At 32.5% G+C, this 14,855-nt stretch overlaps 1 protein-coding gene across 1 annotated transcript in view; it reads right to left on the minus strand.

The window, feature by feature from the left end:
* Positions 1-1,341: 1,341 nt before the first annotated feature.
* EIF2A (eukaryotic translation initiation factor 2A) overlaps positions 1,342-14,855 on the minus strand; it is a 40,257-nt gene continuing 26,743 nt past the window's right edge. The window contains exons 7-14 of the mRNA XM_010951975.3: positions 13,866-13,939; positions 13,582-13,726; positions 13,269-13,385; positions 10,292-10,863; positions 6,852-6,965; positions 3,899-4,027; positions 3,026-3,091; positions 1,342-2,412 (exon numbers count right to left, since the gene is read on the minus strand). Coding sequence (XP_010950277.1) covers positions 2,347-2,412; positions 3,026-3,091; positions 3,899-4,027; positions 6,852-6,965; positions 10,292-10,863; positions 13,269-13,385; positions 13,582-13,726; positions 13,866-13,939 — 1,283 coding nt within the window. The 3' untranslated portion in view covers positions 1,342-2,346. The remainder of the gene's footprint in view (positions 2,413-3,025; positions 3,092-3,898; positions 4,028-6,851; positions 6,966-10,291; positions 10,864-13,268; positions 13,386-13,581; positions 13,727-13,865; positions 13,940-14,855) is intronic.

A 14,855-nucleotide genomic window follows, 5' to 3' on the forward strand; every position in this document is an offset into this window, starting at 1 on the left:
TACCTTAGATATTAGAGGTATATAAAATTGAACTGGAAGAAGACAATTTCCTATTCTGAAGCCTAGATTATGATTTTTAAACTGTACAAAACTCTATTCTTCTTTACATATAAAAAAGTTAAACATTACAAATAAACCTGAAGTTCTTTTTGACCACTCTCAACCCTAGTAGTCAGTGCCATCAGTTTAGTGTGTACCCTCATCAAACTTTTTTCTGGAAGTTTACAGACTTCAATGTTTCCATAAAAAAATATAGTATTGTTTTGAAAATATGCTGTATTATTTTATTTGGCAACATATATAAGCAGGTTTTGACATAAATTATACCTCTATTTCTTTTCTAAGAGAATTTCCTTTTTGGGGGGTATGATAGTTGGGTTTTGTTTTTCTCCTCCCTCCCTGAGAACCTTGCTTAACTCATGAAAGAGCCTTTGTGCCTACTGATTTGCCTTATACAAGCTTATATGATGTTATTCACGGACGCTTATGACAAATGCCAAATACACTTCTGACATGATTAAGGAAAGATTTTTACATTGCACTTTTCTTTTTTTCTTGTAAGTGGAGGTACTAGGGATTAAACCCAGGACCTCGTGCATGCTAAGCATGCGCTCTGCCACTGAGCTATATACCCTCACCCCCAATCCCCCAAGAAAAGGAGGTTTTTGTGAGAATCCAGGATTTACAGGTTTTCCTTTATAATGAATACAGCAATGTATTTAAAATTTCATTTTCAAGCAGACTTTCATCACTTTACACTTTTTTTTTCTATCGCCATTCTCTTACTTCCAGAGAATAACATATTTAAAATAAAAATCAAATAAAATATGTAAAGAACACCTCAGTAATTTTTGCATCGATATTTGCCCAGAATTAAAACATTTCTTTGGAAAAAATTAAATGGATTAAATGATTAGAAAAATGAAAATAATTCTAAAAAATGAGTCTAAGCAATCTAAGAGTTTTGGTAGAAAGTCACCTTGGAGCAATTAAAAAGCATCTGACTAAAACAAAAGGTTCAATGATACCACCTCTGAGACAAACATTTTTTAAATGATTAATATGTTTACTGTAAACTGTGCTATAAATGATAATTAATCTAAAAAAAAATTCTTTGGCTGTCAGGCCAAAAAACATTACACTGTCTCAGGATGCATTACTTAACATTTTATTAGAAAAACAATCTTTTAAGTAATATATTATAAAAGTAATCAAGCTGCCTAAGTTTCTATTGTCAGAAATTAATTAATGTTGAAAGCAATTTTATGTACATGCGTGTGTGTGAGTGTGTATGTGTCTGCCTGTGTGTCCACACTTACTCCACACAAAAAACATTTAAAATATCATTAAAATCTTAATTTATTTGGTCTTTACCAAATATTATTAGCAGCTTTGGGGCATCAATAAACTTAACTATCTGTGGTTATCTCTCAAAGTATTTCTAGGCTCTTTCCTTTTACTTATCAGTTTAAATATTAGCTCTGGAAAATGAAAACCTGTATCAATGAAAATGAAATAAAAACAACTTCAACTGTAAAACTGATGAAAAAATTGTAATAGACTCTGAAACCGAATATAAATTAGTTTTGATAGCTGAGTGTCTTGGATCATCAGTACATCTTTTTTTAATCATATGAGTGAACAAGCAAAACAATCAAGACTCGACTATAGCAAAATAATCATAGTTCACGTTTTCAGCAGCAAAGGCATAGTTCAACATTAAATTATTAGGTTTATTATTTGAAATCTCAAAATAAAATCTCTTACTATTTTCTATTTTTAAAGTCTATATTTACTTTAGAACTAGTTAGAAAAACTTTGCTTCAAGTACTACAAATAATATAAACAATATATTTAGTGCAACCTGATTTTAAGGCTTTTCTTTAAAGTTTGACAATATAATGTTTTAGAATCAAGGAAGCCATATTATATATTCAAAAGAAAAATTTCCCAAATTTGCCTTATAAATTAATAAAGGACTTGTTAATTAGGAACTTATAACAAAGCCAACAATGACTAAATGCAAAATGTCTTTATTTGTTTATATGGTAAATACTGTCCCTTACCAAAAAAACAGTGACACTGGTCTTTCAATCTGTCAAGCTTAACTAAAAAAACCATGTGTCTCTTTTCTATATCATGGGTTGACATAATATAGAATGCAAGATGTAAAAATCAACTTAATAGACATTATTAAATAATTTCACACATATGCAGAATCTTGGATAAATGGTTAAAATTGTAAATGAACATTAAATGTGAGCACATGGATATTCCATGTACACCAGTTTAACAGAAAATGTGTTTGTACTGATTTATGGTAACCAACTTGCTTTCTGTGAATCTTTAAATACCCAGTTCCAAATCTTCCAGCTCCTGGAGAAGGGCTTTCTCTTTCTGAATCTTCTCCAACTAAAAAAGTTTAAAACAATACAGTTATTAAATAAGAAATGAAATAATTATTGGATCTATAGCTATACAGCAAAGGAGAAAAAAATTTAGAGAAAGTATTTCTGAGACTTTATCAGATCTACTGGTAAACACAGATTAAAAAAATACAGTTTACAAACAAGTTCTAATTTGTTATTTGGTATGAATCAGGGGGCAAAAAACAGAGCTGTCTTAATGCATCCCTTTAGGTCTAATAAATTTTTCACTCTACACTTGGGCTTCAAAGTGCTGAGGAAAGGAGGCAGGAAAGGGGCAAACAGGACAGTGTAACCAGATACAGGAAGAGAATCTTCTATTTGTCTATCATAATAAACTGCCTTTATTTTCAGCAGCAAAGGCATTAGTATGCCTCACAGGAAATAGGCACTCCCTTGTTCACCATGACCCATATCATGTCTTCCCCATCCTCCCCTGCTAAGAGTAAAAATGTTAAAAAAAAAAAAAAAAAATGGCGTATGATCTTCAAAAGAAGTTTTAAAATCAATATGCTATTTACCTGATTAAACAATTGCTTATAATAAAAAGGGGAAAGGTGGTAGTGACCATGAGCCCAAACAAAAAATGCAGAAAAGACCTGATTTTTTTCTAGCTGTTTTCCAGTTGCTGCTTGTTCTTTCAGTTGTTCGATTGCTTTCAGTTTCTGCAAACATCAAATATGAGTCAAAAGGAAGGAAGAATAAGTAATTTTAGAATGCAAATTTTCTTATTAACATAACAATTCAATCATATAAATGTGAAACCTGAATAAGGAAAATCAATTATCTTACATTTGTATCAAGAATACACTGTTAAAATGCTAAGGTAAAGCTACTTTTTAAAATTAAACGTAAAATTGGGTATGTTAAGAACATGGACTCTGGCAAAGTATTTTTCAAGATTTTAATTATCATATATGTAAATCTATGTGTATGTACACGAATATATATATGTAACTATATCACCAATTTCACCATCTCACTGTACCTGACTGGTGTCTTTGGGCTTTAAGAGAAACTCCATAATGAAGCCTGGAGAGGGCTCTAGAAACCTAGATTTTTACCTCCAAGGCTACTATCATGAACTGATTACAATTTGACAATCAACTGAAATTCCTTTTGTTTCTGTTTCTTCATCTTTAAAACTGGGATAAATATCTGTCCCTATCTGTCTCACAAATGTCTAATGAAATAGTGAGTATAAAAGTGCTGGCATATTTCTGTACAAATGTAACATTATTTCTTATTACTCCAAAAATCAATATAAAAACTCTAAAATCCTTTAGCCATCTGTGAAGAGAACCAAAATCAGTGCCATTGCTGTTACAGTATTTCACAGTGAGAAAGCAACCATGAGAACTGCTACAAACTTCTCAGATTCCCATCTTTAGGCAGCTAGGCATTGTTTTCTTTATGTAATTCTCATGTATTTCTCTCAGTAAACACATCTGCTTTTCACTTAAGCTTCCCACCTTCTTTAGGTTCTTGATTTTTTTGTCTATCTCAGGGTCTCCAGAAGTTGACTGAGAGAAAGTATTTCGTGGTGTGCTCGGTGGGGCGGGAGTAGGTGCCATGTCTGGACTTTTGTCATTTCTTGCTTCCTGCAGGAAATATTTTCAAAAATTAAATTTTCTAAAATGAAATCATCAAAGGATTTCAACCAACATAACCTTGGTGTATAAAATTCAGAAACCAAAATATGATTTTATCTTTATATAAAATGTAAAGAAAGGATTACCCAAAAAAAAAAATTCACTTTTGACATCAGATAAAAAATTTTTAAATTTAGTTGTTTGTAACCAACTGAGAATATTAATTTTTCTAGGAAGATTAATGTCATAAATGTGAACAACTATTAAAGTTAAGTGAAATATGACATAATTTTCCTACATATTTAAAAAAACCAAGAATAAGTTAAAATGTCTGTTATTATACTTAAATTCTGGTCATTCTCTGGAAGGTCGTATATGGTAAGATTAAATTTTGTTTCAATTATTTTTGGTAAAGTTGATAAGCTTACAAAATCATCACGTTTTAAAAAGTACCTGGTTAAGTAATATACATCCGACTCCTTTATCTTTGGTTCCTTAATTCACAGTCAGGGATAAGAAGCTCTGATCAAGGTGAGATCCTGTCATAGATTATTTACCTTTGTTCCAGTACACAGTCATAACTTATACTAACTCTACCCAGCTGTCTCAAAAATGCAAATTTAAAGGATTATCTTGCAAGTAGAAAACTCTTTGCCATCACTGGGAAACACGCAAAGAGCAACTCCATAATGACAGATTAGTGCTATCATCTTCAGTAAATAACATGCTCCTGTGGGTGATTATATGGTTGTAAGAGGTGGGGTAGGGTAGGGGAGTTGTTTTTTTAATTATTATGTTTTACATTAATAGCACTGATTGCCTTTTCAAAAGAGCTAGAGGGCTATCTTCAAGAAAGTCAAAATATTTTAATATTGATTTTTCTCAATAAGATATACTGATTCTATGACCCTCCTCCCAAAATTTTATGTGCTCAAATACCAGAAAAACACACAAAATAAACAACTAATATTTTATTACAAAGTGATCTTAGCTCAGTATCAGTAATGGGCATATTAAAAATATCTTCTGATAAAGAGGAAGAAATATCACTTATAAAAATAGGATTCTAAGTTGAGTGGGTTTCAGAAGGCCTTTAAATCTCAATTAGAAAGAAACTTATACAGCCAGTATATAAAAGAGTATGGAGGTTCCTCAAGAAACTAAAAATAGAGCTACCATACGATCCAGTAATCTCACTTCTGGTTATATATCCAAAGGAAATAAAATCATTATCCCAAAGAGGTATCTGTGCTCCCATGTAAATTGTGACATTATTTATTGTAGCCAAGATATGGAAACAACCTAAGTGTCCATTAATGAATGAATGGATATAGAAAAATGTGATATATATACATACATATGTATACACACAGTGTAGAATATTATCTAGCCATGAAAAAGTAAATCCTACCATTTGCAACAAGATGCGTGAAACTGGAGGGCATTATGCTAAGTGAAATAAGCCAGAAAGATAAATACTGCATGGTATCACTTATATGTGGAAGCAAACAAACAAACAAAATCAAACGCATAGAAACAGAGTTGAATGCTGGCTACCAGCAGCTAGTAGGGTGGGAAAAATGGGGGAGAGGTTGGTAAAATGGTATAAACTTTCAGTTGTAAGATGAATAAGGTCTGAGTATCTCACGTATAACATGGTGACTATAGTTGATAATACTATATTGTATTAAATACAGTAACTGAAATTTGCTAAGAAAGTAGAATTTTAAGTGCTCTCATCCCCAAAAGTAAATAGGTAAGGTGATGAATGTGTTAATTAACTTGATTGTAGGAATCCTTTCACAATGTATACCTGTATTATATAATGTTGAACACTGTAAAATTTTTGTCAGTTATACCTGAAATTATTAGCTGAAAAAACGACGACGACAAAAAAAGGACTCTTGGCTACCAATAGTTATAAGGATACTACCAACCTGTAATATTCAGGGCCAGCAGAGGTCTCCACTCACTCTGATGAAAGGCTTCTGCTTTTATACTATAACATCTAATACACGGACTGGATCATTTTACCTGGAATGACCTAGGCCTAGGCTATTTAAAGATATTTCTGGAGATGAGATATGTTAACTACAGAAGAGCACACTGATTTTTAAGCCCAGATTTTAGCAGAATATGGTTGCATAATGAAATTCTATACCTTAAAATAGTAACTGCCTACCAAAACACATAAGTAACCTAGAACTGTCACAATTCAAGCATTAACAGGCAAGACCAAATTGTCTGACTCTCAAAAATGTGGTTACCACAACTTTACTAACCAGGTATTTCCAGCCTAGCTGGTATCACTAGCACCATAAGCCACACACCATAACACTTGTCAATTATTATGCTGGTGTGTAGTTTACCAACTACCAAATCATATAAAAAATTATTTTAGAACAATTCCATTGTTTGGGTACTTCTGGTGTTTAGATTCCCAGTTGAATAATTTCCTCTAGTAAAATGGCTTTACAGTCATGTAATTTCTGGTCTCTTAACAAATAACATACTTTCAAGAAAGCAAACTATACAGCTTCACACAGGTTCCCCAAAAAGGGTCTGTTGCAAGTAACATACTACATAATCCCATTAGGGTTTCAGGTTTTAAGGTCAGTTCCACTTTCCTAAGTCCCATGTTATATATATGGGACTACTTAGAAATTCACAGGCAAATACAAAAGAGATGTTCTGTCTATTTAAATCTAATCCAACTACATTTTATAACATAACAATCAAGTAAGTTTTTAGGACTACAACTCTTTAAACTTTAAGGCATAGTACTAATTTAACTGGTTTTGTCTGTTTTGTTTTGAAGAAGTGCCCCAAGTACCTGCTTTGCAGCTTTCTTAGCTTCATGCTTCCTTTGATTTTTAAGGGCTGTTTTTGATAACGGCTTCTCATTTCCTGGTTGTGGTTTCATATTCTGAGGTAGCTCCTCCTCATGCTATGGAAAATGCAATAAATGATTTTGAAATGGAATTCATGTTTTTAAAAACATATACAATAAATTACACAATTTTGCTAGTACAGGATAAACTTTCATTAAATTTATGTTAAGTTCACCAGCAAAGAATATTTCAAAACTTTTTATAGTAGGCACACTTCAACTGTCAAGATGGATATAATAAGGATCTTCCTATTAGTTGATATGTGGTAACTTTCAGTTATATAAGAGCTGGCAAAATTCACTTTAGTTTTGTTTAAACAGTGGAATTTTTGTGGTGCTGCTACTAACACATGATTCTTATGAAATTAAATATTAACAATAGCTTCTTCTGCAGTCTTTATGGATCCTTTTTGGACTACTGCCAACAGAAACCCAGTTGCCTCATCTGTTTTCTTTGCACAAAGAATCATTTGCTAGATCCTTACTTGCAAAATCAGAGATTAGAAGGTTAAAAATAAAAGCAACTGGAAAAACAAAAACAGACAATGAGGAAATAAATCAAGTAGGAAGTAACTACATAGTTATAAATCCAGAATTAACATAATGAAGGGGCCTTCAAAAAACTAAATGACTTGTCAGACTATACAATTAAAACAGACAATCATTTCATCATTGGATATTTATATAACTATCAACTACATTCAACAACAGAAAGAGAGTGAATTACATATGGGATCAAGAAGGATCTAATGTAAAACACAGTGACTATATTTGATTAACACTCTACTGTAAACTGTATAACTGAAGAGAGAGTAGAATTTAAATGTTCTTACCAAAATAAATAAATAAATATGATGATGAACGTATTAATTAACTAGATGAGGGGAAACCTTTTTACAATGTATATATATGTCAAATCACCATGATGTACACTTTAAATATTTTATAATTTTGTATGTCAATTATGTTTCAATAAAGCTGAAAAAAAAAAAAGGTATTTCCAGACAACATATAATATAAGTAATGGCATTACAACTTATTATCAGATTCCTTTACTTATTTATTGCTCTTCACATTGCTATTGTCTTAATGTTAATTGTCTTAAACTATGATACTCAGCACGTCAGAAGGACCAGATCTCCATGAAGTTTCTTGAGTTCTAGATCTCAGATCTGTATTGTATTTATAAGTGTCAAACGGGCAGGGCTCAAACATTTAAGATATAGAGGAGTAAGAAACCATAAAATGACTTTATCTTAGCAGCTGCATTAACTATTGCAGGCATCCAAGTTCTATATGTGGACATACCCTACTTGAAACCCACATTTGTAGAACAGACAAATTTGGATGGCAAGCTTATTTCACTTTTTTATCCTCACTGCACACAATGTTAGTTAAGATATACTAATATTTGCTGAACATTTGTTTTATACATCAAAATTCTTTTAATAGTGGGCTCTTCTACAGTACTTTGCTTTGGCTGAAAAGGTTTCTACTCATGAGAACTTAAGAAAAAATGACAAAGCAATTAAGAATGATGCAAAAGAGGATGAGTTACAAGTGTCTTCTACACTATGAGCATCATGTAGCCACTGACAAGCTTTCACTTCAGATGGAAAAAAACCACACAGCGACCATGGATCTGAGCTTCTCTGGCCTCAGTTCTATGTGTCTACTGTACCCAATTTCATCCTTCTTAATAAAGTTTGTTTTTTCAACTATATTAATTATTATGAGATTGTTTTAATGAACACATTATAAAAGTAAAGTTTTTCTGGAAAGCCAAGAAATACTTTTAAAAATATAATTTATACATGCGTTTTTTACTTATAAAAAAAGTAAGTTTTTTCTCCAGGAGGAAAAAAACAAGCATCTTTTTTTTCCCTCCTTCTGCTATGTAACCCTACTCATCTGTGAAGTTATCGACCAGGCTATCTTTGTTTCTAGTAATTTCTTGACACTGTTTTCTTTGCCATTTAGCTCTTTTCTGGAATTAGATACGAACAAAATTTTCTCACTCACAGGCATGTAGTTTCTCCAACTAAAATGATTTGATAGAATCACATAATCACCATGTTACATACAAAAGCAAAAATTTATGGCAATATTAAATGGTAAAAAATTTTGGTTTTAAGTTCTTACTTAGTTTTTTCACCATTTTCAAAATATTATCTTTCTATATTAGTTTCCTCCTCCTACCAAAACAAACTAGTTTTATGGATCAAAGAATAAAAATACACACTAATTCAGAATTTCTTCCTCTTGTGCCAACTTACACAGATTTGGAAAATAGAATGGGTTAAGGTCACTTCTGTGTTTTATCTTAGGTAAGGAAAATTTCAATAAAGAGATAGAACAAATCCTAAAACTACAATATCCTTTATTTTTTATCTAAATACAAAAATCATAAATAGAGCTTAATTTGTTATATAAGCTTTTATATATTTTTAATGCATATAAAACAACAAAGATATTTAAACAGAACATTTCAATGAAATCAATGCAATCAAAATGCTACATTCTGTGGAGGAAGAAGAGGTGCTCTTTTGTTTCTGTTTTTGAGAGGGTTAAGAGTGGCACAAGGGAGGCACAGGAATATCTATCCTTTGAAAAAATATCTACTTCCCTGAGTGCCTAATAATTAAGTGATGATATGTCCCCATTTACTTGGAACAGTCCCAGTTTACAACTATTGTGTAATCATCCTTCTATTAATACCATGGATATTGTTCATTCTTAGAGCAACTTTCTTTATTCTTAACCATCATCACAGAAACTCAGGTCATTAATAAATGCTCTCCCCTAAGCTCTGAAATGCTAATATTTTAAAGCAGATTAGAATCTCACCAAGACTCTAGTCATAACTTTACAATAGAGGTGAGGAACTGATGGCCGAAGGATAACAAATGTTTTCCGCTTGACCAGCAGTGTTTTAAAAACATACGCATTCAGACTTATTTAGTCCTGAAAAATCAAACATTTTTCCAAACTGGGCCTAAAATCTCCTTTGGAAATAATCAGCTACTGCTGCGTAGTTGCTACGGCCTTTAAAGAGGGCACATTCTGTTCCTTTCACCATTCTCTCCTCCTCACCACTGCCTTACACTGTCAGCCCAGCCTGACAGGCATTTAAATTTCAGCCCACAATCCACAACCAGTAAGTCATATCCAGTTATCTTTCCCAGAGATTTTACATTAACTACTTTGTCAATTTAACATTGTGAGCCGTTCATCAGCTTCAGCAGTAGGTCCTCCATGATTTCTACTCTACAGTTTATATACTATCAAATACAAAGTTACACAAGAACATGCATGAGAAAAAGGTCTAGAGAACTCTACACATTGAAACACCTTTCCTACCAAAGTAGTAAATCGTTACGTACCAGTTTGGAATTGGTGACTGGTTTATTTCTTAAAGCTGGGGGTCTATAAGCTGTTGCAACTTTAGGTTCTTCATTGGGTACGTCACTTGGAACTGCTTGGTAAGTTATTGCTTTTGCTGGAAATGTTCCATCTAAAAATGGCTGCCAAGAAACCTGCCATAATTCTGCATTTGATGGCACATCATACTTGTGCAAGATTGAGCCGGTATAATGCCAAATCTTGTACCCGTTATTAACACGTAATCTGGGAGCACACGTGGCTGTTAAAATATGCTCGCCATCTGGGCACCAAGCAAAATAAGTAGAATCAGAGGCCACTGGCTTAGAAATAAGTTTGTAGTTTTTAACATCCCACACTTCCATTTGTCCCCTCAGATTTCCAAATCCAGCCAGTACTAAGATATGTCCATGAGGGCTGTAGTAGGCTGCATTACGAGGACCAGTTCCAAAGTCAAACACAGGATCACACTTCAAGTTGAAAATGGTCGCTTTGGCAGGCATGAAACCATAAACAGCACAAAACTCAGTGGAACTAGAATTCCAAACTACATCATAAATGGGACCATTTTTTGCTAGAAAAAGAAAATAAAATCCAAATTAGCAATAAACAATTACATATAGGAATATAACATTTATCAGCACAAGTTATAATCATATAACACTTGAACATGTCAAACAGTAAAAAAAAAAAAAAAAATCCAAAAATTTCAAAGTATGTTAAAATTAAAATATTTGTACATGAGGTACTATGGGGATTAATGTATAATCATAAATTTATTTAAGAATCCCTAATGAATCTTAATTTCTTTTAAACATTTTGGCAATGTGGGCTCATAGAAGCATAGGTTATTATTATTAATAAATTTTTTTATTGGAAGAGTTAATATACGCATATAATAATAAAAATACAAACTATATAGAAAAACATGCCACAAAAATAATCCCTCTACACAAAAGCAACCCTCTGTTATATTTTTTGCATATCCTTTTAGAATATTTTTGTTGAAATTAAGCATCTCCCTTTTAAACACACACACACACACACACACACACACACACACACACACATACACAAAACAAAGTTCTAAACCTTGTTTGTTTCATTTAATACTCTATCTTGGAAATTTTTCCACATAAGCACATTGAGCTCTGCCTCATTCTTTTCCAGTTGCACCACATTCCATTACAAACTTTGCCGCTTATTCTCCACTGCTGAGTGTACACAAATACATCTATAGGAGAAACACTGCCTGGTCAAAGGGCACATACAATTACTTGATAATGTGCCACCAAAATGCCCTTTGAAGTTGTGCCAATTTATACTACCAATAGTTTTTGATAGCACAGATTTTCCCCTCACACTCACTCATACTGTATAGTTTCATATTTTTATCTTTGTCAATCTACTAAGTGAAAATTTGTACCTTGTTTTCTTTTATTATAAGCTAAGCACCTTTTAATATATTTTTACATAATTTCATTTATTTTTCAGTGCACTATTTTTTACTGTCCCATACCTATTTTTCTCTCTAGTTATTAGTCTTTTATTGATACACTTGGTATATTAACAGAATATACTCATACTCATCCCATCTGTCTAAAAAAAGCTAAATAACAATTGGGGGGAAATTAATTTATGGACTCTTTTCTTCCTCCAGTGTAGAAATCTATAACTGTATATATTAAAATTGACCTCTTTTCCTTTATGACTTCTGCTTGGTTTAGAAAGTCTTTTCCTACTTTAGAAAAATATTCTCTCATGTTTTCTTCTAGTTCTGTAGTTTTAGGTATAATTTTTGGCCCAATTGGTAAATAAATAGCAATAATAACATTTTGTTCCAAATAGCTAGCCAATTATCCTCAAATCATATATTAAATGATCACTATTTTCCCCCACTGATTCAAATGCTGACTTTATTATATGTCAATGGCTATGGAAGTATGGATCTATTTCTGAATTCTGTTGTGTTCCACTAATTTACCTGAATACCCATAAGCCAGAACCAAATTACCTTAATTACAATTGCCTTATATTTTAATATTTAATAGTATCAGAATTCCCTCTTCCTTACTCTTTTTTTGCAAAGCTTTCAAAACATACTTGGCATGTTTATTTTTCAATATCAACCTTAAAACCAGATTAGATTATCTAGTTATAAAAAAGAAAATATCCTGGCATTTTAATTTAATTTTTAAATTAATTTGGAGAGAAATGACATCTTTGTAAAATTCTTATTAAAGGTCATAGTTTGCACCTCAGAAGTTTTAAAGTTTTCTTCTCATCAGTCATATACCCATCGGCCATATATATTTCTTGGTTTTTGCTGCTGTATATGGGATCTTTCCTTCTATTATGCTTTTTAAGAGGCTGCTTATACTATGACTTCATCTTTATGAGCAGAGATGGGATTCTGTTTTCTCCTTTCAAAAGGGTATATGTATTCTTTTGATCAGTTACATTGACTAGGTCTTTCAGAATATCAAATAGTGGAATGCAGAGTCATCCTTGTTTTGTTTCTGATGGGAATACACAGTTTTTCAAAGAAGGGTTATCTTACACTTATGTATTCAATTCAAAATTTTAAAATTATGGAGTTGCCAGAATTTTAAAACTGTATTATTTTACAGTTAATTCATCAAAACAAAAGATGAAGTGGTAACATTCCTCAGTCTTGAAGATAGTGCTAAACTCAGTAGAACTATTTGCTGTCATAATTAGTTAAATAGTCCCCAAAGAGCTACTACAATGGAATTACCTCACTTAGCAAGTTCCCTACAAAAATGCAACTAATTGGATTCTGTCAAAATATGGTATGACATTTAGAACGATTTTAAGTTTCTTAATTAAGAGGGATTTTATTTTAAAGGTGATTAAAATAGATGAGTTCTATCACCTGATCAAATATTTAGACTGTATCATCTTTATGGCAGTCTTACTTACTACATCGATTTCACCAAAGACCGCTGGAATACTCACGTAATTGCACCACAGCACTCTCTCCGTTTGTGGCGATGTAGTGCAGCGTTTGTTCCCCATAGTAGGAAGCTCCTGTCTTGTCAACATCTGTACTAGCTATTACCAACACAGCAGTAGCTGGAGGAGTAAAAACTTCAATTAGATTTAAAACACAAATTAACCTCATGGTGATGATAAAAATATTTAAAAATGCAACAAAGCACATGTGAAGTTTCATTAAATAAGCATTGACACTTTTTTCTATACATACAGGAATATATATCTAAATTAATACTTGATAAACAAAGTGGGAGATAAAATATATTTATCATACCTTTTTTATTCCACAGCATTGTAACCTTATCAGCCTTAAAGAAACTTTTATTGGCCAAAGCTGCATGAGGTCCGTCAAAGTTAGGGTACTGATATAATCTAACAAATGATGGTGCACCCTTACTTCCTGGAACATAGACAGCCACCTGAGACACACAGATATGAATCAGTACTAGTTTTTTTGAAGCATATAAAGTAAGAGGGACATATTTTTAGAGTCACTATAAACTAGGAAAAAGCATGATATCATAATAATCCACAGAAACAAAAACACTAGCAAGTTACCTTGTATGGCTGGGGTCCAGGTGATAACACAAAATCATTAATTTTTTTCAAATGTAATTTATTTGCAATTGTGTCTAAAAAAAAGTAAAATGGTTTTAAATTAATAATAGAAATAATACTGTTATTATCAATAATTTCTAATAGAAATATGTAAAATTCTGAATGCATTACAAAAGGTTAATATAATTATACATGAATACTGCTCATTATGGTCCCATGTAGGTAAGGCAGAGCAACATAGTGGAAAAAGCATGGAGTGGGAGCAAGACAGACTTATGCTTGAACTCCTATTCAGTAACTACTGTGTGACCTTGGGCAAGTAATGGCATTATATACCTAACTCCTATTGCACAGTACCAGGCACACAGCAGGTATTCAATAAATGTCATTTCTCTTCCCTACAATCTCTGAAATAGTCTTAGAGCCCATTTGATGGGACAGATGATCCTAGCCTGCTACTGTAGAATGTGGGTATGAAAATTCCATTAACTAATGTGACAAATAGATCCATAACAATGGTATCACAACAATAGTAACAATGGGTGATATTTACTGAGTGCTTACTCTGTGCCAGGCAATCAGAACCCATGTTTTGAACAATTCTGCTCCCCTGGTTAACGGGATCAACAATTACTCTTTGTTCAAATTCAGAAATCAACAGCTGTTCAAAAATAATATGCCAAGCTGCCAACCTGGCAGCCCCCTTCTTTTGGCATATTCATGAAGAGGCAAGTAAGAAAAGCCAGCGAGGACCCCAAAACAGTGGGGCAGAAAAAAGTCTCAAAAGCATGAAAATGTAGTGTACAGCTATAATGATTGTCTGGATGGTGCTCAAAATCAGCCTGCATGCCACCTTTGGTACGTGTGAACAGTTACCAATCTGATCTTCCTCGGCTTATTGATGGGGTTATATCCCAATAAGTTGAAAATATTGTAAGCTGAAAATGCGTTTCATACATCTAATCTAGTGAACATCACTGTTCAGCCTCG

Source organism: Camelus bactrianus, chromosome 1 (assembly GCF_048773025.1).
Source record: "Camelus bactrianus isolate YW-2024 breed Bactrian camel chromosome 1, ASM4877302v1, whole genome shotgun sequence".
Lineage (NCBI taxonomy): Eukaryota > Metazoa > Chordata > Mammalia > Artiodactyla > Camelidae > Camelus > Camelus bactrianus.